General features: G+C 36.1%; 1 protein-coding gene across 4 annotated transcripts in view; it reads right to left on the bottom strand.

Moving 5' to 3' along the window:
- Nucleotides 1-26690, bottom strand: part of PCNX1 (pecanex 1) — an 86048-nt gene that overhangs the window by 17609 nt on the left and 41749 nt on the right. For 2 of the 4 annotated variants that reach the window (XM_084287680.1, XM_084287682.1), the window contains 20 exons: nt 22996-23086; nt 21192-21249; nt 18893-19110; nt 17668-17821; nt 17077-17109; nt 15555-15726; nt 13936-14046; nt 13383-13474; nt 12145-12254; nt 10594-10699; nt 8210-8302; nt 7662-7812; nt 6933-7074; nt 5386-5563; nt 4889-4997; nt 4172-4301; nt 3822-3880; nt 2914-3129; nt 2256-2509; nt 1087-1317 (listed from right to left, as the gene is read on the bottom strand). In XM_084287680.1, coding sequence (XP_084143806.1) covers nt 1087-1317; nt 2256-2509; nt 2914-3129; nt 3822-3880; nt 4172-4301; nt 4889-4997; nt 5386-5563; nt 6933-7074; nt 7662-7812; nt 8210-8302; nt 10594-10699; nt 12145-12254; nt 13383-13474; nt 13936-14046; nt 15555-15726; nt 17077-17109; nt 17668-17821; nt 18893-19110; nt 21192-21249; nt 22996-23086 — 2708 coding nt within the window. The remainder of the gene's footprint in view (nt 1-1086; nt 1318-2255; nt 2510-2913; nt 3130-3821; nt 3881-4171; nt 4302-4888; nt 4998-5385; nt 5564-6932; nt 7075-7661; nt 7813-8209; nt 8303-10593; nt 10700-12144; nt 12255-13382; nt 13475-13935; nt 14047-15554; nt 15727-17076; nt 17110-17667; nt 17822-18892; nt 19111-21191; nt 21250-22995; nt 23087-26690) is intronic. The other 2 variants (XM_084287681.1, XM_084287683.1) reach the window with 1 other exon arrangement.

Here is a 26690-nt window from a genome sequence, read left to right as displayed (position 1 = left end):
CATACTATATCTGAAAAAAGGAACGGTAAGATGAACAGTTGTAAGCAACTTTTCTCATGGATACTGTGTATGTTGTATGAAAACTTGTTGAATAGCAAGATTATTGCATTAAGATTAAATATTTTTAGTGAATAACACGGATTCTCATTTACTAGTTGGGAGTATATGATTGAGTTAATCCAAAGTTTCCCCAGACTACACCTTATTCAGGGAGACACTCACCCTCAGCCCAAAGCCATTTATTTGCAGCTCTTTAAGGTATATACTTACCAACAAAATAGTAGCATGCACCTAAAAGATTGAACCTGATTTTCAATACCTACACAAAATGCTTCACAAGATAATCACTTAATAGATGGAAAAGACTTTCTCTGGCTTTTTTTAAAATGGGCTACTTAAGCTTCTCACTCCAAAAGTAAAGCTCAACTCTGAAACCTCTGGCAGATCATTCAACAAGTGAAATCACTTTATATTCCTGTCCTTTAATCTCAATCGCTTCTTGCTCATTCTCAAATGCAATACTACTTAGAAAACGTTACATACAGCTTTTTGCAGAATCAAAGCATTCCTCTACTGACATACTAGTGTCCTTATTTAAAAGGTGGGAAGATTTGGAGAGAGGAAAAGAACAGGATATGGGATGATCATTCACAAGCTTACAGTTCCAGTGGTTCAAGGTAGAGGTATAATATGAATGCTAATAAAGAAGTAGTTAATCTTATAATCTGGTGACAGGTTTCTATTTTAGGGTTATTTTTGAAACACTGGCATCTGAACACCCAACATCAATTCTATAAACACACCTTTCTCTATTCAGATAAATGGCTGAGCAACTTTCAACTGATTCATTTGACTTGGTAACTGTAAAAGGCATTAGCGGACACAACTTCTGTAAGCAGTATATGATGTAGTTTAAATTCAAATCTCAAGAGCAAATGATCAAGAACAATAACCCATATACTGATGTTTCAATTATACAATCATTGCTTCAATTTTATGTATATATAAAACACTAAGTCAAGCCAACAAGGAAAAAAATGAGAATCCTCAAATAGCATATACCTTTCCTCACATATTCATACCTACCTTTTCTCTTCGAGAGCAGCAGTATTCTATCCAGTTCAAATAAATCATACAGAAACTCTCTCTTGAGATCCCTGCTAGACGGTGGTCATAATCCTCATCGATATTGGGGTTAAATGTTGGGTCTACGTCAACATAATTGCGGTCTGTGCACAACCGCAGTCCTTCCTGCATCGTCTCATTAGCTAACCATTCCTCTAACTTGGGGGAAGTTGTGACATAGTAGATGATTCCCTGAAACAGTAGTAAAAAAAAATACATGAGTCAGTATTGCAACAAAAAAGTTAATCTCAGATTTTTTCAACTCATTCATTTATTTCCTTGATAACAAACAGAAATTATACATGATAGCATTTATTTAGCTCACAGATGCAACAAATTTGGTGGCACAGAAAACACAATACAGGTTTGTATACATGCATATTTTTCAGAGACTATCAAGAGTTTGAAAACATGCACAAGGGAATAAGGAAAAACAGATTGAACAGGACTCAGGACTCACTAATTTTGAAGAAAAATAACTAAATTGGTGTTTTTATTTAGTGAATATCGACGCTTAGATAGTAAATTTCAAAATAACTCAAATATTAAAGACAAGACATTTCAATACATTTCTATTTGGAGGAAAAAAGCATTTGTGTGTATGTGTCTTGGAAATATGCCAACATGATTTTTTTCAGCTCTGAAGGAGTAGCTTACAACAGATCATGAGTAGCAGGTAAATAGATTATGTGAGGTCTACAGAAAAAATCTGCACATGTAATAGGACTTCTTTAAACAACAGAAAACCCACAAAGATGGCTATGGGCAGCTTTTGAACACTGAAGTTGCTTGGCTTTCTCTAAGAGTAACATACCAGTTACTTATCTTTTCTTTTACAACACAGCTATTGCATTTGACTAATAGCCTTTCAGCTTCTACTCAAGTCTCAGCTAGCAATAGCATCTTCACTTTGTCCAAGACTACATGGTTGTTTTCCTACTCATAAACCCAAATATGAAGTAATTATCATTACAGTGAACTCTGTCCTTTGATTAAGCTGTTTATACAACTATAACTTTTATCAGATTCTATGATTCTCTCACAAGAACTTTTAGAAGTTCAAGGCATTAAACAGCTCCTGGCTGTAATCTGGCTACCTCCACCCAAGCTTGTACTGAACTGAATTATACCTTCACGTAGTAGGTGGTGAGAATTTTCCGGAGATCAAAGACTTGAAGCATGGAAGCTGCACTGTTGTCAGTGATACTGTAACCCTCCAGAACATACTTTGTCACAAGCACTTCCCAAGCTAACCAGCGTTGCCCAAAGGCAGCATTAAAGGAAAGCATGTGAGGAAGGTGGCCAGGTTCACAGCAACAGAAACCTTCATCTTCTTCTACACCTTCAGTGATGGCCTCTACTTCTCTTTGCTGACAATAAGTTCCTTAGGAGAAAACAGGAAAAAAAAAAGTAAAAAGAGTTAAATATTTTATACAATTGTTTTAACGTTGACTTCTATTTAAAAGTGTTTAGAACCAAGCCAGTCTCCAATTATGTTTCTGTAACGACAGGTCAACTCCCTGCCAATGAACAAGAGGTGGAATGGCATATTCTAGTTAGGTTGCACTATGAATGAATTATCATAGCCATTGCACTAAAATTGAAAAAGATATAGCATCAACTCTGTTAGAGGGAGCTAGTTTTCCTCACAAGGGGTGGGAGGCATGAAGAGACCCTGAGGATCATTTTCAAAGCAATTAATTCAAAGGATGGAACTGAAAATAACTAGAGTTTCCAGAGAAGGCTACTTTGTGGCATAGATAGTTAATGATGTGTAAACACACTCACCTCTGAATTCAAGCCCTCTGAGCTGGAAGGTGACCAAGCCATTTCCTATCTCTATAAGGTGTACTAGTGCATTGAGGTAGTCAGAGGCTAGGATGAAGCAGTCCCCAGTACTGTAGTTTCCCCACCGACCCAATAACAAGTCTCCACATAGGCTGTGCTGAAGGGAACGGGTTAAGTGTTCATAGAAGATTGAATTCAGGTTGTTATCATCTGAGCCTGCAGAAAGATTCATTGAAGTTATCATTTCCATGTTCAGAAAAACTTCAAGCTTGGTTGTCAATTATCAATTCACTTCATGTGCTATGTTTTTCTTAACACTAGTGTAGTTTTCAGGTCATCAACTCCCTGTTCCTCCTTGCCCTGCCTCAAGCTTTGCAAGACAACTACTTCAAATTAATTCTAAGTGAAGCTTAAGATTTTTGACCAACATTTTTTCCTTCTTACTTCTCAATTTTCCAAATTATTATTTCAGTTTCACTCATACATTTCCCATCAATCTATTCCATATAATAATGTTCAAATGCAAATGAGCATAGAAGCTGCTCCATAATGACCGTTGTAGAGGTCTCATCACCATGACATTGAGACACTCTCAAATAATGTTTGGTTTTAGTTAACTTAAGAATAAAGAAGTTAATGCATACAATGATTATAAATGAAGAAGTAAAGCAGAGACACAAAAGTAGTGGGGAAACATGAAAAGCTTACAGGAAAGTAAAGAATAACGCAAGGAGAGATGATGCAGGAAAAAGTAACAGGAGACAACAGTGGTTTTGGAGAAGAATCACGTGACAAATTGAACATGAATCCTGTAAAAATCATCTATATCTTCGTTCCTCATGAAAGAGAGAGAAACTGTGTTGTGTATATATATAATAATTAAATAGAAAAATGACTGGGAAGGTTACCTGGATTTCGATCAAGCTGTGAAGCCAGCCTCGTATTTGAATGATCCACACGCTTTGTGCTGAAATAAAATGAAAATTGCACTTCACAATACTGTAATCTTAATGTTTAAAAAAAAAAACAAAAACTTAAAATTGCATATCTCTGAGCACAAGTTACCTACAAAGCTAAAGTAGATACTGATCAGCTTCCACACTATTTCAGAAACAAGTTCATTCAAAACATTCAGTGCTCTAAAATAATTTTCTTCGGGGAAAATAAAATAGCAGTTCTTGAAGATGAACACTTATTTTGACACAGTTACAGGTTTAAAAACAAAGGACACAAACTTTAAAGGTCTTATTTCACCTACTTGTAGTCTCTTTCCCAGAATTTGACAGGTCTGGCATAAGAAGTGATAAATATTGCACTTCCCAGGAAAGGATTCAGTGGAGTAGAGAAGAAAGCTGACACAGCTGCTTGGACAAACAACATTGCAGAATCTGTAGGATAAGGATTAAGGAAGGCAAAGCAGCAAAAACTTTTTTCAAGCTTCTATAATAGTACATTAAGTATACAGCAACACCAAGTAAACATAAAACAAACTCCAAGAATTTTTGTGCAGCAACATTTCTACAATCTCCAGCTATAGAGGGCATTTTTCTTGCTTTTACAAACAAACAGGTGACAGTTTGGCACTGGACATGCTGATAATTTTCTGAAAATTCTACAAAGAATGCTAACTTAATATTCCATTCAAACCAGTCTACACAAGCAATACTCAAAATCCCAGATCATATAGCTCATGACTCTTGAAAAAGGGAAATGATTGTCAGAAGAAAAGCTATGTCACTTTCAGAATGAAGTAACTCCTACTTTATGTTTCTTTTATGTTAGAATTCTGTTCCTGCTTTGTCTGCTAGCGTAAAACTCACATCATTGCAGCATGGTCAAAAGCATGTACAGTTTTTCATTAATGCTCATCGGATAAGCCTGCTCATTCAGTAGGTATAATACATAACCATTATAATGCAACACTGAGAATTCGTAAGACATGATTTCACAAAAAGTCAGCATTTTTAAAGGATACGTGGCACAGCAAAGGGTTGGGCAAAAGCATGGAAGGCAGATCCCCACGTGATCTGCCAGGGAGCAATGTAGGTATATACAAATCTCAACTTATAAAAGAGTTCCCAAAGCTGTGGAAAAGAAATAAAAGAAAAATAAGTTATTTTGCTAAAAATCAACATGCTTTGTAGTACAGCAATATATCCTGAGGAGTTTACTCATTCCCCCAGAGTTCTTTCCGGTCCACCAGAAGCCTTTAGACTTACAAAAAGGATGCAATGAGGAAGCAAGTGACACAATATGCACTACATCGTTCTACTAACAGAAACTCGTGAGATTTTTAGAAAGATGCATATGCTTTATCAAGCAAACAAATGCTTTGAGAAGTAGAAGTCTTAAAGGTCTTATACCATATAGATTAAAGTGCCAATAGGACTATGGATCTGGATTGGATCAGTTATCAGTTAAGAGCATAGCCAGTTTTCCCTTTTGGATGACCAGAAACAGAGAGTTAGTTACCTTGCTGAAGAGTATGGACATGAAGAAGAGATCTAGCAGCATGGTCTCAGTAAAACTTTTGTAATCAAAAGTAAAGAAGAGCACTGTGAAAATAACAGTGACATACTGGCACGTTGGGCTACTGAATGATGAACGCAGTAACTTCAAGCCAGCTATTGTGATCATTAAAGCACCCAACCTGTGAAGGAAATTCACAGAAAACAGTTATTTATCTGCTGTCTGAAGGGGTTTATAGACCACCTAAATTGTTGCTGTCTTACAATGCCAATCTCTTCAAACTCAAGGTTTAGACTTGTTCATTTGTCTTGCGTGGTGGTGGTGGTGCCTGTATTAGTTTTATTTATTCTTTAAAAGCAATTTCAGACTTTAAGAGGTTACTATCCAAGCCTGTCCATCAGCATTTTCAAGCCAATTTAGGTTAAAATAATAGTAAGTATTTGAAAGAGTCCTACTAAAGAAAATCAAAGGTGAAATATCCCTCTACTCTGAACATAAGGCCTTAAATTTAGGTCATCAATATGAAGATGCAAAAATGCTGGAATTGCTCTAGATTAATCAGCAAGAGAATGTTACTGAATACTGGGTTATTTCCAACACAACTATACTAATCTAACTTATAGTGGGAGAAACACAATGGTGATTCTTCCTCCACCTCCCAGAGCTACTGACAGCTCAGATGGTTATAAAAATAACATTATGTAAATGGCAATATTCCTACCAAAGCCCTGTAGAGTGACAAAAGTAATTAACCTAATGCTAGAACTTAATAGACCAGGGATTAAACTAAAAACAAAGCAATAAAGACCATCACCACCACACATACCTAAAAAAAAATGATTTTGTTTTAAGGTGTGTTTTTTTTTTTCCCTACAGTACGTCCATTTTAAATCAACAGAACTTCAAATCAAAAGAGGCCACCTGGTTACTGTTCTTGGACACAAAATCTGCAGGGCCTATTATTGAACTCACTTTGCTGAGACAGTCAGATACACTGCTTGAGAAATTATAATCAAGTCTCAATTTAAGAGGCAGTGTGCAATTCCATCTGGCTACAAATTGCATTAAGGGGCTGGAAGGTCCTGGGAATTTTATGATGAGTGTGGAAAGCTGCACAGGGACTGCTAGCTGGCACACCAACTGATGGGATGTTACACAAGTCTTCTGTTTACATTGGACAAAATACCTAAATGTATTGTCACTATCTTGAATTTGCAGTCTGTGTAGTTATATTGCAGACTCTCAAGATCAACGAGGAAATTCTGATATCGCACCCCTAGATAGATTGCAAATCGCAGAACTTTATTGTATACACTATGATTTGAGTAATTTATCTTTGCATTGATTCCTGATTTAAAACTGTAATACTCCATTCAGTTTAAGCCAGCATGGTGACTCGATTCTACATATGCTTTTATATAAAGAAAAATTGTATTTACTCCTTGCTGTATTTAAGGCAATAGCATCAATATCTTGCTACTGAGTCCAAAACTCACTATTTCCCACCATAGTAGACATACTTGGACTACTTCATAGCCTTTTCTACTTACTCAGTATCCAGTTTCTTTGGACTAGCAATATTCTTAGCGCTGCTACTAAGCTCATTGAGGACTATCAGTGGATAGATAACATTTTTCTCTACAAAAAGGAGCCAAATGTGAAGTTTCTCAAACCACATAACGTGTGCAGCATCTATCAGGAAATATTAAAAGGAAATCAGATTGTCAAATCAAACTCAAGTAACAGAATCCAAATTCTTGATCCAAGTCATTTATGATTAAACATTGAAGAAAAAAAATATTCATTTAGATAGAGTACAACTTTTTTGCCCAACAAGTGAACAGTATCAATAAGAATCAGGTCTATATCAAGCTCAAGTCTCCAACAGCATTAACCATATCTAATCCTCTAAAGCACTTGAAAACTCAGTATCTTAAAGAAATACCTAGTGAACAAACACTTCAACTTTGCTAAAATTCTTTAAGGCAATCATTACCACAAACTTTGAAACTTAAGATTTTGAAGACTGTGTGGAACTGCTCTGAAATACTGTAAACACATGTAATATATTTTCCTCATGCTTTGATTCCATGACACTTTATATATATATTTGAAATGATGATGCTCTGAGAAACTTAGACATAACTATATCATGTCATGAAATGCTCCACTAGAGTATAACAAATAATAAAGCAAAAATATGAAGCATATAAACAACTAATACAAATTAAGTCAGCTGCAACTGAAAATTCAAAAATAGTATCATTAATGATACTTACTTCGGACTTCGAACTGATAGTATTCCTTGGTTTTCAGCAGTGGGTGAGAAAAGCAATGCCAAGGAAGTTGCTTTCGGAGTTGAGGCAGAACATAATGGGTCACAAAGCCTACCGTACCCACCAATGCATAGAGAACATAACTTAAAATAGGCTAAACAAGAGAAGAATTGAACAAATTTAGGTTTGTGTTTTTTAAAAAAAATAAGAACCTTACATTAATAACGTAAGAGCTTTGAGCATTTTTTCCTCATTCCAAAATGATTCTGACAGTAACTTATCTGAGACAGATTAAGAAAGGGCATTTTATGTGTTAGAGACTCAAATAAAAATACAGAAGAAAAAAAAAACCCACACACCTGAGAAAGGGAAGAAGATTTCAAACACATAAAAGTGAAATGTGAAGATCTCCTGTCATGTACTTGGTACTTGTCAAATTATATATTTAAAGACCATCTAAAACTAGTCAGGAGAACGATGCATACAAGTACTACATAGCATTAGAACATTTGTATGCAGCAAACACTGGCAGATTTGATGAAACACCTTACCTGTAAAACTGTAAATACTGTACTGACATGAATTGCAAAATAGAGTACACCGATGACTATACACACAATCAGGTCAGACTGCAATCTTTCACTCTGGAAAGTGAAAACAAAATAATTTTAGAAAACACAAGCTTTGGTTTTTCTCTTCAGAATCTTAATCCTCACCAGCAATAACAGTGAAACTGCTTAAAGGATTTTCAAATGGTGCCAGTGTTAGTTACTTCCACTGAAGTTATCAGAAATTTCACAAGGTAAATCTTATGGCCAAGTGCATTAGTAAAAGGAAATTAATAACCACAAAGACACCTACTCAAAGTGGGACAAGAGAAGTCAATATACACAGTATCTTCTATCCCTCTCATTCTGGATGCTGAAGGGGTATAAGGACCCCCTCTATAGCACTAAAGAAAGAGCTAGAAGGGCTAACCAAATTTCCCATTTATGATCTACGAATTGCTACGCAGCAATTAAGAGCTCTGGAAGACAGCTGCCTAGACAAAGCTAAGTATCTGGTGGAAAAGCAATAACGCTCTCTTCCCCCCCCCCCTCCTCTACAGAAGGAGGAAGGATAGCTTTAAAATGACCCTGAGGAATGAGCTTGCATTTTCTGCTGTCCTTAAGAGAGGAATCTGTTTGTTGGGAATGGGAAGAAAACAACAAGCCGATTAGTGCCAGACTGAGTCACAAGAGGGCGATACATACTCAGGGTCACTTGAAGTCAGAATCTTCCTAGTTTAGACCTGTTCTCACTCTAAACACAGCATTAATATTTTCATACCAGGAAAACGTTACAGGATTAACTACTCTAAAACTGGCAAAATCAGTTACACGCAGCAGTTACTGCTTCAAGATCCTAAACTCTTGGCACATTGCTTATTTTTTCAGAAGACAAGAAATCCTGATTTTTAAAAACACCTAAAGAAAGAATACATCATCATCATCCTTCAGCCCTCACACTCTCCAAGCAACTAAGATATAGTTTGAGAGTTAAAGCTCCTAAGGTCTGTCTCTCAGAGTAATGGTAAAAAAAAAGACTGCAGTTCCTCTACTTTATATGTCTCCTTGCAGTTTCTATACATTAGATCTTGTTGTGCTTGTCTGCTGTATGAGGAGAAGCCTGTCTATACAGTTACTCCCCTAGAGACAGCACCCATGCAAGGTTAAACAACCGTTTGACCTTCCTTTGTTTAATTGAATTTCCTATGTCTTTTACTTACTATTCCACTGCATGTAAAATAATAATGTGCTGAAGCAAACAGAAGAGGTTACATCTGCTCTTTAAAAGCCTTTCCACCATTTCATGTTTTTGCCCTTCTGGAACACAAGCACACAGCTTTTGCTCACAATTACCAGAAATACTGAGGTACTACACTATTACTCCCATTAATCTTTCCCAGTGCACTTCCACGAGTATCTCTTGCTATTGACATGAGCTCAAAGAAAATTCAGGGATCCTTCACTGAATGTAACACTAGGGAATTCCAGCTGTTCCATGTCTTCATCTAAATAACTTAAATTGCACTATAAACATATTCTTAGTATAGTACATTGGTTCATTTGCAGATTTAAAAGAATTGTCACTTTTCTAGGTAGCACTAAAATTGTACAACAGTGCAGAGGAAGTTCTGCTTACAGAGGTTTACCTTTGTAACGAACAAGGTTTAATAACTAGATGCACGCATTTTTATACTAAGAAACTGACCCAGTATAATTCCTTAGGCTGAGTGAGCTGTGTCTGTCAAAGCAAGCATACAGTTGCAGTTTCTCTCTCAAATACTGAATTTTTAATTAAAAACAAACATTGCAACTAATTCCATTCTTAAAGATTTCTTCTCTCCAGTATCGTATACTGCATTTTCTTGCATAAAGTTCATAGGTTGCCTTTCTCAAATCTCAGCTCAGGAGTGCAGGCTTGTATATGCATGAATTCATGTATAAGTAATACAGAGCGAACTTAACCCTCTATCACAGCATGGACTAGGAGTCCTTTTTTCTGTTTTTCTTTTATATGCAATAGCATCTTTTGTGATATGGGAGCACCACCCTCCTTATCAACAAGAGTGAACTCCTCCCATAATATAAAATGAGTCTCTTTCCCTTGATACAGATTACCTGATTTTTCCAGAAATATCTAGTATTTTATCTAGAAATATCTAATATTTTCAAGAAATTGTTATTAATGGGTTGTGGGTTACATGAGCAAGATATATACTGCACTTAACATTCTTAAAGCTACTGAGACTTGAATATTATATTTGTGCTCTGATATCTAATCCTAATCAACACCATGGCAACTGACAAATGTGAGCCAAGTAAGATCCAGACTAATGCTACACTGATCAACATAAGTAAAGGCTTAGACAACAAAATGAATGTCTGCTTACCACAGAGTTTCTAAGCTTTTCAGGTAAAGGATCTTTCACTTCAGACAGAGGATCCTCAGGGTTTTTGTCTTCAGAATTAGGAAAAAATTTTGATTGCACTAAAGAGCTTAAAAAAAAAAAGGCAAAAAAAGAACCCATTGAAAAGAATGCATTGTTACTCTTTTAAAAATACATAAAGCAAAGTCAGAAGTTCTGTTAAAGTTTTATTGCAATAAAAAGCAATCCTAGCATATTAGTGTTTTTACATGGCTGACCTAATCTACAAAGATGAGATCTCAATTTTATAAATGAACCAGTTCTCTGGTTGCACACAATGGCCACCATTAGAGATAGAACTTAGATGAGCAGCCAGATCCTATTTAAACAGCAGTTTTTCCAGTACCAACAGGGGTGACTGGACAAATACTGAATTCATAAACTGACATCACACTACTCATGAAACTAAACTTCAGCATGCAACTGACAAAAAAAAGTTAACGTACTCCAAAGTTGGAGCTTATTTGTTAACACAAATCAGGGAATTCTTTGTTTCAGTTGAACTCCAATAGGGGAAAAAAAGTATTATCTGTGTTAGTCTGATTAAGTCAGGAATGAGTTACGCTGACTGAACTGTTACATTCTTATCAGACTTTGTTGGTACTAAAAACCCAAAAAAAATTGTACCTAAGTTTTCAGAACACCATATGCAGCACTGCTAGCCATACCTATATACTTCAAAGTCCCTTGCAATTATTTTTGCAATAATTACTACAACTAATTATTTATTTGCTCCCCCCAGTCTCCTTTCTGTATGAACACTCAGATAAAAACATGATCTCCCCATCCACAGAAGAGGTCCCTATCTGCTCCAGACTGCTACTTTTCTATTTCATCCAGCATTATGGCTAAATTTAAATCCAAGTTCAAGCTCTGCCTAATCCAAATACATGACAACCAAGCCTCTACTGGCTGTTCTATGGGAGGTGTTTTTCCTACTAGAACTATTTTGTTTTACATACATAATCATTAATTCAATCAGAAGTACTCTCATCAGTACTCCAACTAAGAAGAGCAATATGACTGCCTCCCCATCTTAGATGGGAGCACTAATCACCAAAACAGATTCTTATTGTTTTGTTTCCAAGATCAAATATAAATTAGTGCTTTGAGCACACATTCAACGGAAGAACACAGCAGTGAATTAAGTGAGAAAAGCACAGTTCAAAAAATCCACATGTGGCCTTCAGCTTAAGCTAGTGTTTTCAGCACCTCTTTAATTACAGAAAGGTTACAGGTTGTTCAGCACAAATGCAGCAGTAGAAAGATGGCGGCTGACTGGCAATTAGAGAAAATCAGACTTTGGCATATAAGTAACTCACCAGAAGTCACAAGGAAAGGTTGTACTTTAAAGGAGGAACCATGTGCAAATTTTGAGAATTTTTATTCAGTTACTGAACCAATATGCTATTTTTGATAATGCTGATGACTATCAGATTGGTATTTAACATCATAACTAATATCTCTTTGATAATTGCTTCTTCCTTAGGGAAAAGGGCACAAACAGTTACTTACAAAAGCACAGAAGGGTCACTACTTTGTCTGCTGAGATGATATGATATTGCCACTAACAAACCACAAAATATGGAGAAGAGAACTGGAATATGCTGCCCATCCCAAGAATCCTGGAGACAGAAATGAAATATTAATTAAAAATGAGATATGATATTTAACATTTATCTGCCATACAAGAATTACATATATCACAAAAAGAGAATGGAAAAAAAAATAACTACAACTCCACAAATACGGAACAGAAATTTCAGTCAAAAAATATTCAGCATTTACCCCTGCCTAACTATAGATCAGAAACTCTAACACAGTATACACTCCTTAAGCCCACACCATCTTAATCATTTAATAGTCACGACTTTTCATAAACCTCATGAAGAAGTTCATGCATTCCTTGAGAGCACAAGTCCTTAGAATTGCATTTTCGTCAATTATTCTGAAAATTCCCAGTGTATTTTCTAAATATTTTTTTTTCTAATGGGCTGAATGAAGATGAAACCAGTGTTTATATTTAATTTTCATAATCTGCACTGGATCTGCGAAGAGGAGACAGCGATTCTTTGCTAAAGTTTCTGTCTTTAACAGATGTGTTTACAAATAGCTAATGAGACAAACGGACAAATTCATAGAAAGCTAATAATCTGTGGGTGATAGTATCACTGGAGTATTTCCTCTAACAACTTTTTACTAACTGAGATCATTTGATCACTGTAAGACCAGAAATTAACATAGAACCAACACCACACTGTTTCAAACAATGTCCTTTTAAGGAAGGAAAGGCTTTTTTTTTTTTTTTTTTTTTTTTAAACACGTAGGCATACATCTTCACTTTGACACTACAAACCATTTCCTGGCTTCCTTTCAAGTAAATATTAATTTGAAAATGCTGTCTTTGGTTTACACCACTGGAAAAAAAAAAAAAGTAAGCCCTCTTGAGAGGTTAACACATCAATACATGTAGAGTCTACAACAAACAAGACAGTTACACAGCAGTTTTTCAAGAATCAACACAGAATAGGAGTTTTCAGCAAAAACCTGGCCTATTAGCACATAAACAAGTCACATCTTTTAATAGCAAACCTGCTTTGTTCTTACCTTCCATCTTTTCATTGACACCAGAACTAAGTATAAAACCCTACCAAATCAAACTAATATTCCTAATTCGCTTTCTGCACATTTAAGAAAAAAGTAAGCAAAGAACAAAAGACTTTAACTTATGTTGTTTTTATAGTATCACTCACCTTCAGGGCACCATAGCACAGTCCATACAACAACGCTACTGCCACAATACTACAGATAAAACTGTAAAGTGCTGCAAGCAGGCTTGTGGTAGCTGAACGGAAAAATATCAATAGGAATGTAATTAGATTAGAATATGGAAGAGGTCAGCCCCCCAAGTTCTAGCTCTCCTCTGATATAAAGCACCCAAACCATAGCATGTATTCATATTTATCTATATACATACAAAAGGGGAAAATATTATTCTTAAAAGAATGATTTATATGGCTTCATTTATCTCCTCATTTATTCAACAGCATTATCATGGGAAAGGTTAACAGCTGCAAAAGAAGCCAGTAGAGGAAGTATAATTTTCAACAGACTAATGAGTATAGTAATTCTATCTCAGTAATCAATCAGAAGAACTTTAGCCTTTTTAAAAAATACAGTAGTCTTCCATACATACAGGGCAGGAATACAGATGGTACAATCACTAAGTTGTTTTAACTAGCTTTTTAACCTGATGGCAGTTCCCAATCTAACACTTTTGCTGCTAATGTGAAAAAACACACTCACCATTGCCACCAAAGACATGAATATCCAGCTGTTCACAGAGATACATCACAAATGTATTCACCTGAGGCAGGAGACCAATGAAGAATACTATGGGGAAACATAGTGTAAACACTGTGGAAGAAAAAAATAGTTGAAAAAGTGGTGAATATGAAAAATATTACATTTTAACATACTCTTCAGTTTAAGTTCTATGGTACCACACACCATTCAACTCAAAGTGTTCCTACCATAATTTTAACGGAAAACATCCATTATGTAAATCTCTACTTCAATAACGCACAGAAGTGACTGAATATAGAGGTTACACTGACCAATATTCAGAAGTGTTTTTGTTTGTTTTTAAACATCAGCTTTAATCACTGCAATAATTCCTACAGGCCAATTCAAGCTTTTGGTTTTAGTTTAGCAAAGATCAGACAAGAATGCTTACAGATTACAAAACCAGTAAGTTTTCATTCATTGTACAATAGGTTTCCATGAGCATAGCTGTCTGTTTTTAATTACATAAGCAAACAACAGCCACTGATTTAAGAGAATCCAAGCATTTCACCTCTACATTTTCTACCACTAATATCATCTGACAATTTTACTTTTTTTTTTTTCAGAATTTGTGGAAAAATAATCAGAATATTAAAAATAATATCAAATATCTGAATATTAATATATTAATATTAAATTAATATTAGAAATAATCTGAATAATCTGAATGACCAAAAAAAAGTCTGCTAGCTTAAATAGTTTTTCCGTAACAGATACGGAACGAAGAATGGCAGTGCATGAGTAGCTCCACAAAAGCTATAGAAAAGCACCTTCAGAAATATCTGGACAATGCTGTTCCTAAATAAAAGACATTTCCCCTCTGGCCATTTAAATATAGATTTACTAACATAAAAGTAAAACTGCATGAGGCATGAAATTCAGAATGTTATTAATCAAATGATAAATATTGACTCTAGCATTCTGAGAATTAATAAGTTTGGTTCACCAACTAAGAGTTGAAAATAAAATAAAAATGTAAAGTAAGACCAAGATCTTCTTTCTCTTGGACAGAAGACTGTCCAAAACTAGAAGAAAGCAGTCAAAACAGTTAACTACTATATTCTTTCATTCACTAATATTTCCATACAGTTGAAGAGCTGCAGTGGAAAAGCAGGTGTGTTCAAAGTTACCCATTAAGATTTAATCTCTCTATAAGGTATTTAAGAAACGCGTCCATACTGTCCTATCCAACTGTTAAATGCAAATAGCCTGCTTTTAAGAGAGCTCCCGCTCATTTGTGACAAGCCCCTCTATAAAAGAGGGGGCTATGGGAGTCCAAATCAAAATATTTAATTACTGAGCAGCTAGCTCCAGGCACAGGGTAGCATATCCTGGTCCAAGTTAAGAACAAGGAATACCAGTTGCAAAGCTGAGGATGAATATATTTTATATACAGGAACAAATATATCATCTATTTCAGATTTTTAGAAAACTGAAGCTACTCTTTCCAAAGAAAATTAAATGAAGGGCTGTTAGAAAATGATGATGCAACAGTGTCACAAAAAGGTGACAACTGTAAAAAACAAAGTTATTCTACGGCAGAGAAGCAAACAATTCAAATCATTGAAAGAGTCACTCACCTATAACTAAGTCTCTGGCTGACAGCAGCAGCAATGGATTGGTGAAAGCCATTCCATACAACCTGAATCTTGTTGTAGATATGTTTCTGCTGCCATAATCCAACAGCCAAATAAGACCACAACATAAACAGAAATATACAGGCCTACTATAGGCTATGATACGATTATGACCCTGTTTATAAAAAAAAAAAAAAATTGTTTCATTATTTGCAGAAAAGTAATTGTTACCCTTCTGTTACAGGTAGCTTCAGAATCAAAATTAATTTCTATTCATGAAGTACTTCTACATTGAACAGAAGTTGGTGAGATGACAGCACAAAAAAATCCCTAAAGCCTTGTCAGGATATAAAGCAACATTTTTTTTGTGGCTCTGATATATACAATGAGTACACAATTATTAAACTAAGTTTTTTTTTACCCTTATTCCTCCCCTGAGTTTCAAAGAATGCTTCTTACAATACCAAATGTCATCAAAACTCTGCCTAGGCTTCATAAGCAACAGAAAATATATTAATTTTGAAAAAAAGCAATTGAGTTTATTACTCAGATACTGCTCCTGCTGAAAACCAATCTATATTTATGTGTCCATTAAAGCATACAACTGTAACACCTATAATATTTTGAATGACAGGCTTCAGAGAAATAAAGCTTTTTCGTACCTTAAGACTTTACAAAAAATATTGTTTTGGCAATCTAGCAGATGCACAATAGAACATAAACATATTATTCAATACAGATGCACAATAGAACATAAACATATTATTCAATAGTGGCACATTAACATTTCCATGCTCAAATGTTAACGCTCACTAGAGCATTGAATACTCAGCCTAATAGAATTGAAAAAATAAGGCTGTGTGCAAACTAGTACAACTGAGTGATTTACAAAAGACCAGAATCAAACATCTGCAAAGCTGCGTCAGTTCACGCTACCACAGGAAATTACAACATTAAGAATACCTTTCAGAATAATTGCTTGAATACTAAAGATTCATCCAGAAACCTAGAATGATAGGGCTCTACAGCACAAACCAAGTTTAAAGCTGGAGGTGGACTATTTGTTAGGGAGTACGTGATAGCACAAAGGATAATGGCTTTAAACCAGAAGAAGGGAGATTTAGATTAGATATTCAGAATAAATTATTTATTGTGCAGGTAGTGAGGCACTGGAACAGGCTGCCCAATAAATTGTGGATGCCCCATTCCTAGAAGTGTTCAAGGCCAGGTTGGATGGGGCTTGGAGCAACTTGGTCTAGAGGAAGGTGTCACAACAGGGGAGTTGGAACAGGGTGATCTTTCAACTCAAACCATTCAATGATAAAACAAAGGCCAGGATTCGCTAAATACAAACAGAAAGCATGTAAGTGAAAAATGTAGTGTGTGAGAAAGAAATCTAGAGAAAGACAAACTTCTTGTCTTATGAGAAGACAAAGATATGCCAAAACAAATCAAAAAGATCAAATTCTCTGTAGAAGTTTTACATCTGCAGGAACCGTACAAGCAGCACATGCCTATGACTTACATGTCGAGGGGAAGAAGAATCTGGCTGCACACTCTGAAACAAGAAAGAGGAAAAAGTTATCCACCCTACAGTGAGCGCATTTACCCCCTTCTCCCACCACTACTTTTCCACCTTAACAGTCCAATCACAGCTTAAGAAAGATCATTTCATTCTTTCTAACTTACTTATGCAACTGTTAACAGTAATTAATAAAAATAGCAAATAAGTAAAATTCTGATCAAAAACATGCTTAAATGCAATTGCTTAATGTGAATGCATTAAGGTGTACCCACTAAAAGAAGAAAATACACACTGAAGCTTGAAGTTCAGCTTGCAGGCTGTTTTTAACCAATAAGATTCTGTTCTTCTTTGGGAAAACAAAAAGTGCATGAGAACAACACATAAAAAGCTGTTTAACAAACACATGCAGAACTATTCTAGTAAAATGACTGAATGTGACCACCCATCAAACTGTCCATGAAGCTGAAATTTGCTCAGTCCTTTTTAAAACTATAAACAAACAAATTTTTCCTTAAAGCTCCAACTATCCTACAACTCCCAACCTAGGTTATTTCTACTGCTTATAGAAAGTGAAGATAGAAATTAAAATACCTTCAACAGTGAGTACTGACAACTGGCTATTACCAGGCAGAACTGGAAGACCCAAATATCCTTGAAAAAGCCCTCAATAAGAAGTACAGAGCCCAGAAATGCAACTAGAATAGCTAGGATGACAGCTAACACGTTTTCAAGGATCTCACGATTCCTGTATTAGAGGGAGGAAAAAAAAAAAAAAAGCATTAAAAGCTAACTATGTTTAGAAAAAGTTGCAAGAGAATAGCTAAGTCAGAAGTTAAGAAGTGATACACTGCTGTTAGCGAAGTATTTAAGGGTAGGTTTTAACACAGACTACATGAGCACACTTTTAGGCAAAGCTAGGAGGTACCAGGATTTCCAATGGTATCTGACAGCAATTACTTTCTTACAGAATTAACCTTTAAAAAGCAAAATACAAGTTTAGCATATTACTTTAGAAATAATTTAAACAATCAAAAGAAGCACGGTCTGTAATTAACCTGCATTCAAGCCCCACAAAGGATGGCTACAAGCCCATCCTCACATCCATGACAGCAAAAAATACATACATGATACCTTAGCAAAGTTACAGTATTTTTAGTTGCCTCATTATGAAGTCATGAACAACAAACTATATATATAAGCTATGTGAAGTGGGAAAAAAAATTCCATATGGCACTGATGGAACTGAATAATAAAATTAATAATTATTTCTGCCGGGACAGAATTACTACTGTATTGATTACCTCAAGGAAGGTCATTGCCAAAATTTGAATACTTAACATATTCCAAAATCTGATAACTAGAGGCTCATGTTGATTTTATTCCACTAGGTCAACAGGGCAGGGATAATAGGTTACAGTATTATATGACCCTCTGGAAAATTGCTTTGAAACAGCAAAAAAGTTTTCATCTACTTGCTAAAACAATGCAAGTGAATGCTAGTTTCTAGCACCTTTCGGTTAGTTTTTGGAGACGCTTATCCCCCAGCATTAAACATCAGTCAAAAAATGAATGATTTGTTGCTAAAAATGTCATTGTCCAACTCACACAAAGTGAGGGGGCTTTTTCTTTTCTTTTTAGCATTGCTGGAGAAAGAGGGAGAATATCTTTTGTTATTTTAGAAAAAAATGGATTTTATATTCTTCTTCCATCTTTCAGAGTACAGCGAAGTACGGTTCTCTAATGAGAGCTCACAGTTCAGTTACCATTTTATTTTTATCTTTACTTTCTGAAGACTAGTAACATACAAGGATCTCACCTATCAAATAAAGCCAGAAGAGTTAATCTATCAAAATTTATGCTAATCCAAAGTTTCGGCAGTATCCAAAAGCGATAGTACTGCTTGACTTTTTGAGCTGCTTCCTCTTGAGGTTGCATGTGGTCCTGAAGGTCAGGGCTCAGGTCAATATCTTGCTGCTCCAGCAGATCTGTATCTATGGTTAGCAGCCTGTTCAACCTGATCTGGGGAAGAGAAAGCTAAAAGAAAGTCAGGATTAACAAAATCTCGTTTTTATTATATAACTGTATTCTACTAAATATTGCTTTTAAGAACTTTCTAGAATTATTTAGCCTCCGTTTTAAGAAATTACGTTAAACAGTGTCAAATCTGTGGTTTCTACTTACTTTTCCTTTCCTCATTATGGCAAGTGAAAAGCAATAGCATACAACACAACGGTAGCACTTGCATATGCCTTATTTCAAGCAAAGTAAGGACTAAGCACATTATCCCATTTACTCTAAAAACTCCAAATCTGAAGACAAGTAAACTGATACGGAAGCAGGAATAATGCATGTAAGAACAAAAATCTGAATTAAAATAAATTATTGCCCCTTTCTTATAGTCACCTAATCTGCATGCACATCCATGCTGAATGGTTGGTTTTGCATGACAAAGCCACATATGCATGCACTGGTAGACAAACTTAAACTCGTTGAGATTAGAATATACTGAAACACACAAAAAAAATTTTTCCTTAACTAGTCCACTACACTATTTATGATTGACTGCAGTTTCTCAGGTATTCTGTAGTCTGCTACTCCACAGATCTCTGGAATTCACAGTAATACTAACCACCACACAGGATGTTTAAGGAGAGCACTCAGTTAAAAAAATTAGTATGGTGTGCATGTATGTGCTGTCTAACCATTTTATACATCTCATTAACAGGCCAAGAAACTTCTTAATGCACTGACCTTTATTCTTAAAGAGTACTATAATTAAAACATCACCATGAAAAATTGTCATGATTTTTAAAGCAGAGAGTAACATTTAAATACTCATGTCCTATTTTAAGTGTCAAAATTATACCGTTATGTATTCTATGATCTTAAACATTTTCATTTTTGAAGCTCTTTTCATAACTCCTTAAAGCAATGTACTGTAGCTATGCTCACCATGCTTTTCTTTCCTAGAAAAAAACTAATAAAAAAAAAGCAGGAACACTCACTTTCTACAGGCATTTTAAAAAATACAAGCCACCCCATTTAAGATGAGCTGTGTCAGAAAGCAGGTGCTTTTTTCACAACTTCTTAATTTTAAAAGCCTCGTGTCTTAAAAGGTAGAATCACTGTAACAGGACATTTCTCACACGAGTAATAAATTTAGGAAGTTCCCCTTTAAGCATATGGGCTAAGATTTTAAAAACATCACGAATTTGCCTTATACAGAATCACCCCCCTCATCTTCCCTCCCCAAGTGGAACCACACTGCCAAACCAACAGGTACACATTGGGGGCTGGAAATCAAAGTTCTGGCAGGCACTAGGTGAAGATATTTTTGATCAAAACCATGGTCAGGCAAACCGAAGTTTCTCATTCTTCTAAGAAATACTAAAAAAATTCATCTTTCCTCTTGACTAGGTTATTAGATACTTCCACATAGTTCACTTTAACTTCCTAATTTAAGGAATCATGACCATGTGCCATGTTTTTGTTACAGAGCAATACGACACTTCAAGCACATATACATCTGGACTCAGTAACAATATAAAAGGTTGACACCACCAAGCTAATGACATTCTAAAGCTACTTGCAGTATGAAACAGTGTAAACATCTGCTTTTCTTTTTCCCCCTCCAATCACTCCTTCCATGAGAATTCAACTTTGTACCACAGCTTGCAGTGGTAGATGTCTTAACTCCATTCAGGGAAATTGCTAACGTTTCCTTCGTTCAGAACACAAACACAAAGTTTATTCTTTCCATGACCTGCCTAACTTAGCCATGCACAGAAATACAACTCCATCCATGTTGTCCAGCAATTTCTGGAAACCACACTGAAGTATCTCAGCATATCCAATTTCCACGTGATTTAGATTCAAATTACCATGCTTTAGATCAGAAGAAGATTTATGTTTAAATTTTAAACTACCATCCAGAAATATGAATTTGCATGTACATACGAAGACAGCAAAACAGTAACAGTTTATCTCATTGAAATCCAGGCAAAAACCCTTCTTAAGAACGAAGAACTACTACATACAACGATTAATCAGTGATATAGAGAACTGGAAAGTCTTCTGATTTTTGGCATGCTTAAAAATAGATAAGAAAAACTTACTAGATCATGTGGGTAAAAGCGAACTGAGGTAGAACTCGATACGTGAGAGTCCGTGTCACTATAAGAACAGGGGGAAAGACTTCATATTATAAAACTACATTTGATTTCAAAAGGCCGCTAATTTACTAGTCTCCTAAACTAATTTTGACCACTTGCAAATTTTAGCAAAGTGTCTTCCTCTTTTTTTTTTTTTTTTCCCTTAGAACACATGTATTGTAAATACATGTATCCGGTTTGTAAAGGCCTAACAAACAACCAAGAAAGAAAATAAACCTTGATAATCATCTTGTGTACTAGGATAAATTTTGTAGCTATAGATCAGGATACTCTTATGCTTGGTATAACTTACTGAACATGTGATTTGACCAGGTAGTCCATTAGTTGTCTACAGGGATTATCATGATGGAAATTACTCCACTTTGAAAAAACAAAGATATTTTATAGTATGTTAGCTACTCATGTGCGAACACACATCACGTACCTCTAAAGGAGTGAGCTGTCTGCTGTATATTCACAGACAGTTTGTAAATTATGCTCTTTTTACCAAGTCCTAAAACTGCCAAAAATAATACATATTTAACACAAGCATACCAAGTTACTTAAACTTAAATAGCTTTAGAAAACACTTTAAGCAAAAGAAGGATAAAATTACTTTACAATTTCCATTTGTTAATGAGAAGAAATTTTTCTTGTTGTGTTATAGTCCATATCCAACTTTTTTCCCCAATTTTGTATAGCTTTTGGCTGTATGTTTTACATATAAATTACATGGCTGTAAGACTGGTATCAAACTTATGCAAGCTTCCTTCAGTTCCTTACCTTAATGTAAGATAAAAAGATCTTTGTTAATAATTTTATTTTACTCAAACTCAACTACTCTCTAAAACAGAGATCTGACTATTTGGACGTGACCCGTTTGTTCCTTCCATTAGCACGTACAGCTTCATAACAGCAGCCATCAGCAAAGCCATTGCATCTGGAACATGCAAGCAGCAGAGGCAGGCATTGGCAGCTTTGTGCAAGGAATACAGAACTTTTTCCTCAAAGTTCCACTCTACAGGAAACACTTGCACACTTTCACAGGAAAGATTTGAAGACGGGAGCTTTGAAATCCATTACTCCTTAAATCCAATAGCTATTCCACCTACATGTGGTAGGAGTTTTTAAACATTCAGCATGATGCAGTAATTTCAGAGCAGTTCTAGATAGTGAAGCAGATTTTGAAGGGAAGGCTTTGGTTTGTTTTTTCCTTCTTCTGCCTCCTGTCCCTACAGAGAAAGGAAGCGTATCTTTCCAAGAGCAGATGAACTTTCCAGTACGTAGCTGGCTATTTCAATTGTAAATCAAATTTTAACCACAGGCATGTTAAGACTTCCCTGTATTGTTTCATGCCATCTATGAACTCAAGAACAAATTTATCAGTTTACATTTGCTTCACAATTGGAAGTTCACTTTTAAATAAGTTAATAGCTCCCTACTTTCCACAAACCTGGGATAAATTCTTTAAGGAAGACTCCCATTAAGCCAATCAAAAATGCATTTGTCAAACTCTTGGTTTGGACATTTACTGCTGAAACTAATATTAATCTTCATTTTCCAGGATTTGCTTAAGTGGAAAAGATTATTTAGGCAATTAGTGTCATCTTCTACTAAAAATCACTTCGGTTTCAAAAGGAAGAACACATGGAAAACTCTTTAGACTTTTTTTTCCTGGTAGTTTGTACTAAATAACCTTTTAAAATTAAAAAAAAGATTTTGTTACAGTAAGACAAGAATCACCACTCTTGACTGGCTTCACACACACCAGATGTTAGATGCTCTTCTCGCAGCTGGCTCAAAGTTCACAAGTGACATGTCGCAGCCCCCTGTCTCGTAGAGCGTAGAACTGAACTTACCTGTTAAAGAAAAGGTCAAGAACAGGTCAAAATTTCATGGCGTTTAATCCCACTAGCACTACGTTTCTACACATTAGCTTACTAGACATTAATTTAGATATTTAAATTTATATCAGTGTCAGAATATAAAATGTGGTAACACATGAATGTGTCACCAGTGCAGACAAGATGTTAGCTACTCAGCCTTTTTTCACACAATTTTACACGACATATACACAGTAAACTGCAAAAGTTGAATTCAACTAAGAGTTCATATTTACAAGATGTCACCATTAATGCATCAGAAGTGCAATGCAAGCTCCCCCTCTCCACCCCTCCTTACAGGATAAGCAGGAAAACAACTTGCCCTGATCACCGCCTTCACTTCTCCCCCCCCCCACCCCAGGAGAACAATCAGTGAATCACACACTACTAGCATTTTGGAATCATAGCATTTAACTACAGCAGAGATTCCTCACATGTCCAAATTAAAATTCTTTTGAGGTACGTGTCTATTTGGAAAGAAACACAAAGGGTGGAAAAAAAAGTGAGCAGGCATGCTTCATTTAGTTATACCTCCAGAAAAAACACTTAAAAAAAAAAAAAAAAAAAAAAAAAGGAATGACAGGCAGAGATTTATTCTACAAACCAGAAGCAAACACTTCAGTGTAAGATCAGAAGACTGCGAACTAAGTTCAGAGATAAACCATGATGGTTAATGGAGTTCCAGAAACTGTACGTTTCCTAAAGTCATTAAAAGCTTTTTGACGGAACAGTATGAAGTCTACTCCTAAATATACAATTAACAAAGAAGTACCCTGAGATTATAACTCAAACCTTACTCACAATATGATGTTTTTACAGTGCCCTTCTCTCCACAACAGTCTGATCATAGAGATAAGCACTGCAATTTCCCCTGAAGGTCAGTTTAATATATTCCAGCTCCGAATGCAGGAAGCTGATTCTGAAGTTGTAATCACCTCATACATGGTGCCCTGCCAACTTCTCCATCTCTTCCAGCTCTAAAGCCTTCTTCACTCAACTCACAATGCAGAGTGTGCAGTATTTTAAGAACTGCTTACACAACACAAAAAAGAAATCCCACTGCGGAGCATCTCCAGCAAAAACCCTGTACATCTCTCAGCTGCACGTCCTGCAGCCCTTCCCCTTGCTGATACGGGATAACATGTAGTCCTAGGAGAAATACCCAACAAGCTAGGAGCTTCCAATCTTTCCACTGTCTGTAAGAACACAACCTGCTTCTGTTCAGTGTTGTTTTCTTTATGAAAAAGAAAAAACACTGCTTCCTACTCCAGATTCTCTTCAGACCCACAGACAATTAAGTTCCATGTATAGGAGAAACTAAACAAAAATACTGGCATATTAAAAACACCTGTACAGTTGGTTTTTTTGCCCTCAGAGGGGGCACTGTAGACCAGCTAGACACATACTGCAGCTGTGCTCAGAAAGAAAAGAGCGTTCTGACCCGAGAGCCACCCCGATCAGCAGTCACGTACACAAGGCAGTAACACAACCGCTCTCCCCCAATATTTACTTACGTCTGCTACAGATATTTGTAAGGACACACAAAGTAGAAAATTCATTTGTTAGGGTATCTGGGAGGGGGTTTCTATTTTTGACTAGTTAGGTATCCTTTGGTTTTTACAGTTGATACTGAAGTTCTACAATTAATCTAGTGCTATACATTAGGAACCTTCCTCCCCACAACTAAAAGCCTCAAAAATACAGGAGGTTTTCTAAACTGCAACAGTTAAAAAAATACAAATTCAACAGCAAACAAAGACTTCAGATAACACACTTCAGATTCTAGTCAGCACACAGTTACACATAAGCTATTAGGAAAAAGTCCCTAAAAGAAACAATCGTGTCTGGGTTATTTACATTCTTCGTGTTCCTGCACTGCTGAATTGAGAGCCTGGAAATTTAATTGATTTCTACAGTAATGAAGTGCTGGTCACAGAAACTAGACTGTATTACTTACAAGACAGAACTTCCTATTCTCTCAGGCTGAGATACATCAGCTATGTTAGTTTCAAAAGACATTTACTGAACTGTATCATACACAAAGGCTTGAAAATGCTTCAAAACTTGAACAGTTTAGCATAAAAAATCCCCATTAGGAAGTATCTACAGTTCCCTCAGACCCGATTCATTTGAGTCTATCAAAGTTTACTGCATTTCTGTTGCTGATACAAATGCTGCAGGGCTGTGGTAGGATAAAATAAAGCTGGTTAATAGGGATGTAGCAGATGATTCCAGACAGACAGCCAACTCACTTCTGATTATTCGCATTACAAATGACAAAGTGACTCAGGTTTGGCCATGCTCTCAATTCACCCCTCTGCTAAAATAGACTTCCTAATGAAAGTTGGCTCACTGTCATGGCTCCTCAATATAATAAGTGTTGCCCCCCACCTTTTTGAAAATCAAAATCCAGAAAAAAAAAAAAAATTAACTCCCCCAAAGCAGAAGAGATTACAGAACTACTCAGTGGTGCTGAGGAAGCCAGCCCTACCAAGCCATACGGTGTGACAGCAAATTGACTGAACTCCAAGTCCCATCAGTGGAACAGCTCTCACGTGGTGTGAGGTAACAGCAGCTTCCTCGCAGCAATCTCCAACTCTTCCAAGGGATCCCAATGCTCACAAAATGCACCATGCATGGATGTACCAGCATTTGTTAGTCACCCTAGTGATTCCTCTCCCACGGCATTCTCCGAAATATTTTTGACAGCATCACACTGAAGCAGCTTAAGGTTCTCTCTTTCTAAGGACTGTAGCTTTATCAAGTTGTGAACAGAGGCAGACAAAGCCATATTTTACAAATTAAGAAATATAGCCAAGGTTTGTATGCTAAACAGAAGTGCTTGTAAGTTCTCACACCCCCTTGAAAGGAGAGCTCTGAGTTCTTCCCAGCCTAAGCCACCCAAACGACGTTCTGCTTGGAGCACGTTACACAACTACCTGATGCTCAGGCACACAACCCTGAAATGCTCTTTCATTTTGACATGAGGTGAAGAAGAGATGAATGCTCTTCCTTTGAAACCAACTTTCTCGTTTCGAAGGACAAAGGTGCCTCACCTCTGAGCCCACAGACAGCCACATAACAGATCACACACTGCACACACTGATGTTCCTGCAGTTATGGGACTCCCTGAAAGCAGCAGGCTGGTGAGCGTACGGACAAAGAGGAAACCTGGAAGACTTCGGTGGCTCAACGTCTGCCTGAAGTGGTAGTCTGTTTTCAACATGTTTCCTGGTTTCCAGCTAATACATACTGCTGTTTCAAACCTCTCAAACAACTTCTGAATGTTGCTAACAGTATTTGCACATGTGAAGTCCATATCATCATTAGGATCATTAACATGTTGTAATAAATAGCGTGCAAATGTTTTTCAAATCCTATTCCTGACAACCAACAAAGCCATCCGAATTTGATTACTCTGCAGCATGCAAGGAAGTAACATTTTCAATACTGCAGCTGAAGGTAAATTTTGACCTTTGAAACTTACAAATCCTCAGTTTGGACACTTCAAAGCAGTTCTTGTTATTCTAAATGAAGTTTGTTAAAAGGGTAACTTGTCTATTATGCACAACTCCACAAA

This window comes from Netta rufina, assembly GCF_964035555.1.
Source record: "Netta rufina genome assembly, chromosome: 5".
Taxonomy (NCBI): domain Eukaryota; kingdom Metazoa; phylum Chordata; class Aves; order Anseriformes; family Anatidae; genus Netta; species Netta rufina.
This window is presented reverse-complemented; position numbering and strand designations above follow the sequence as displayed.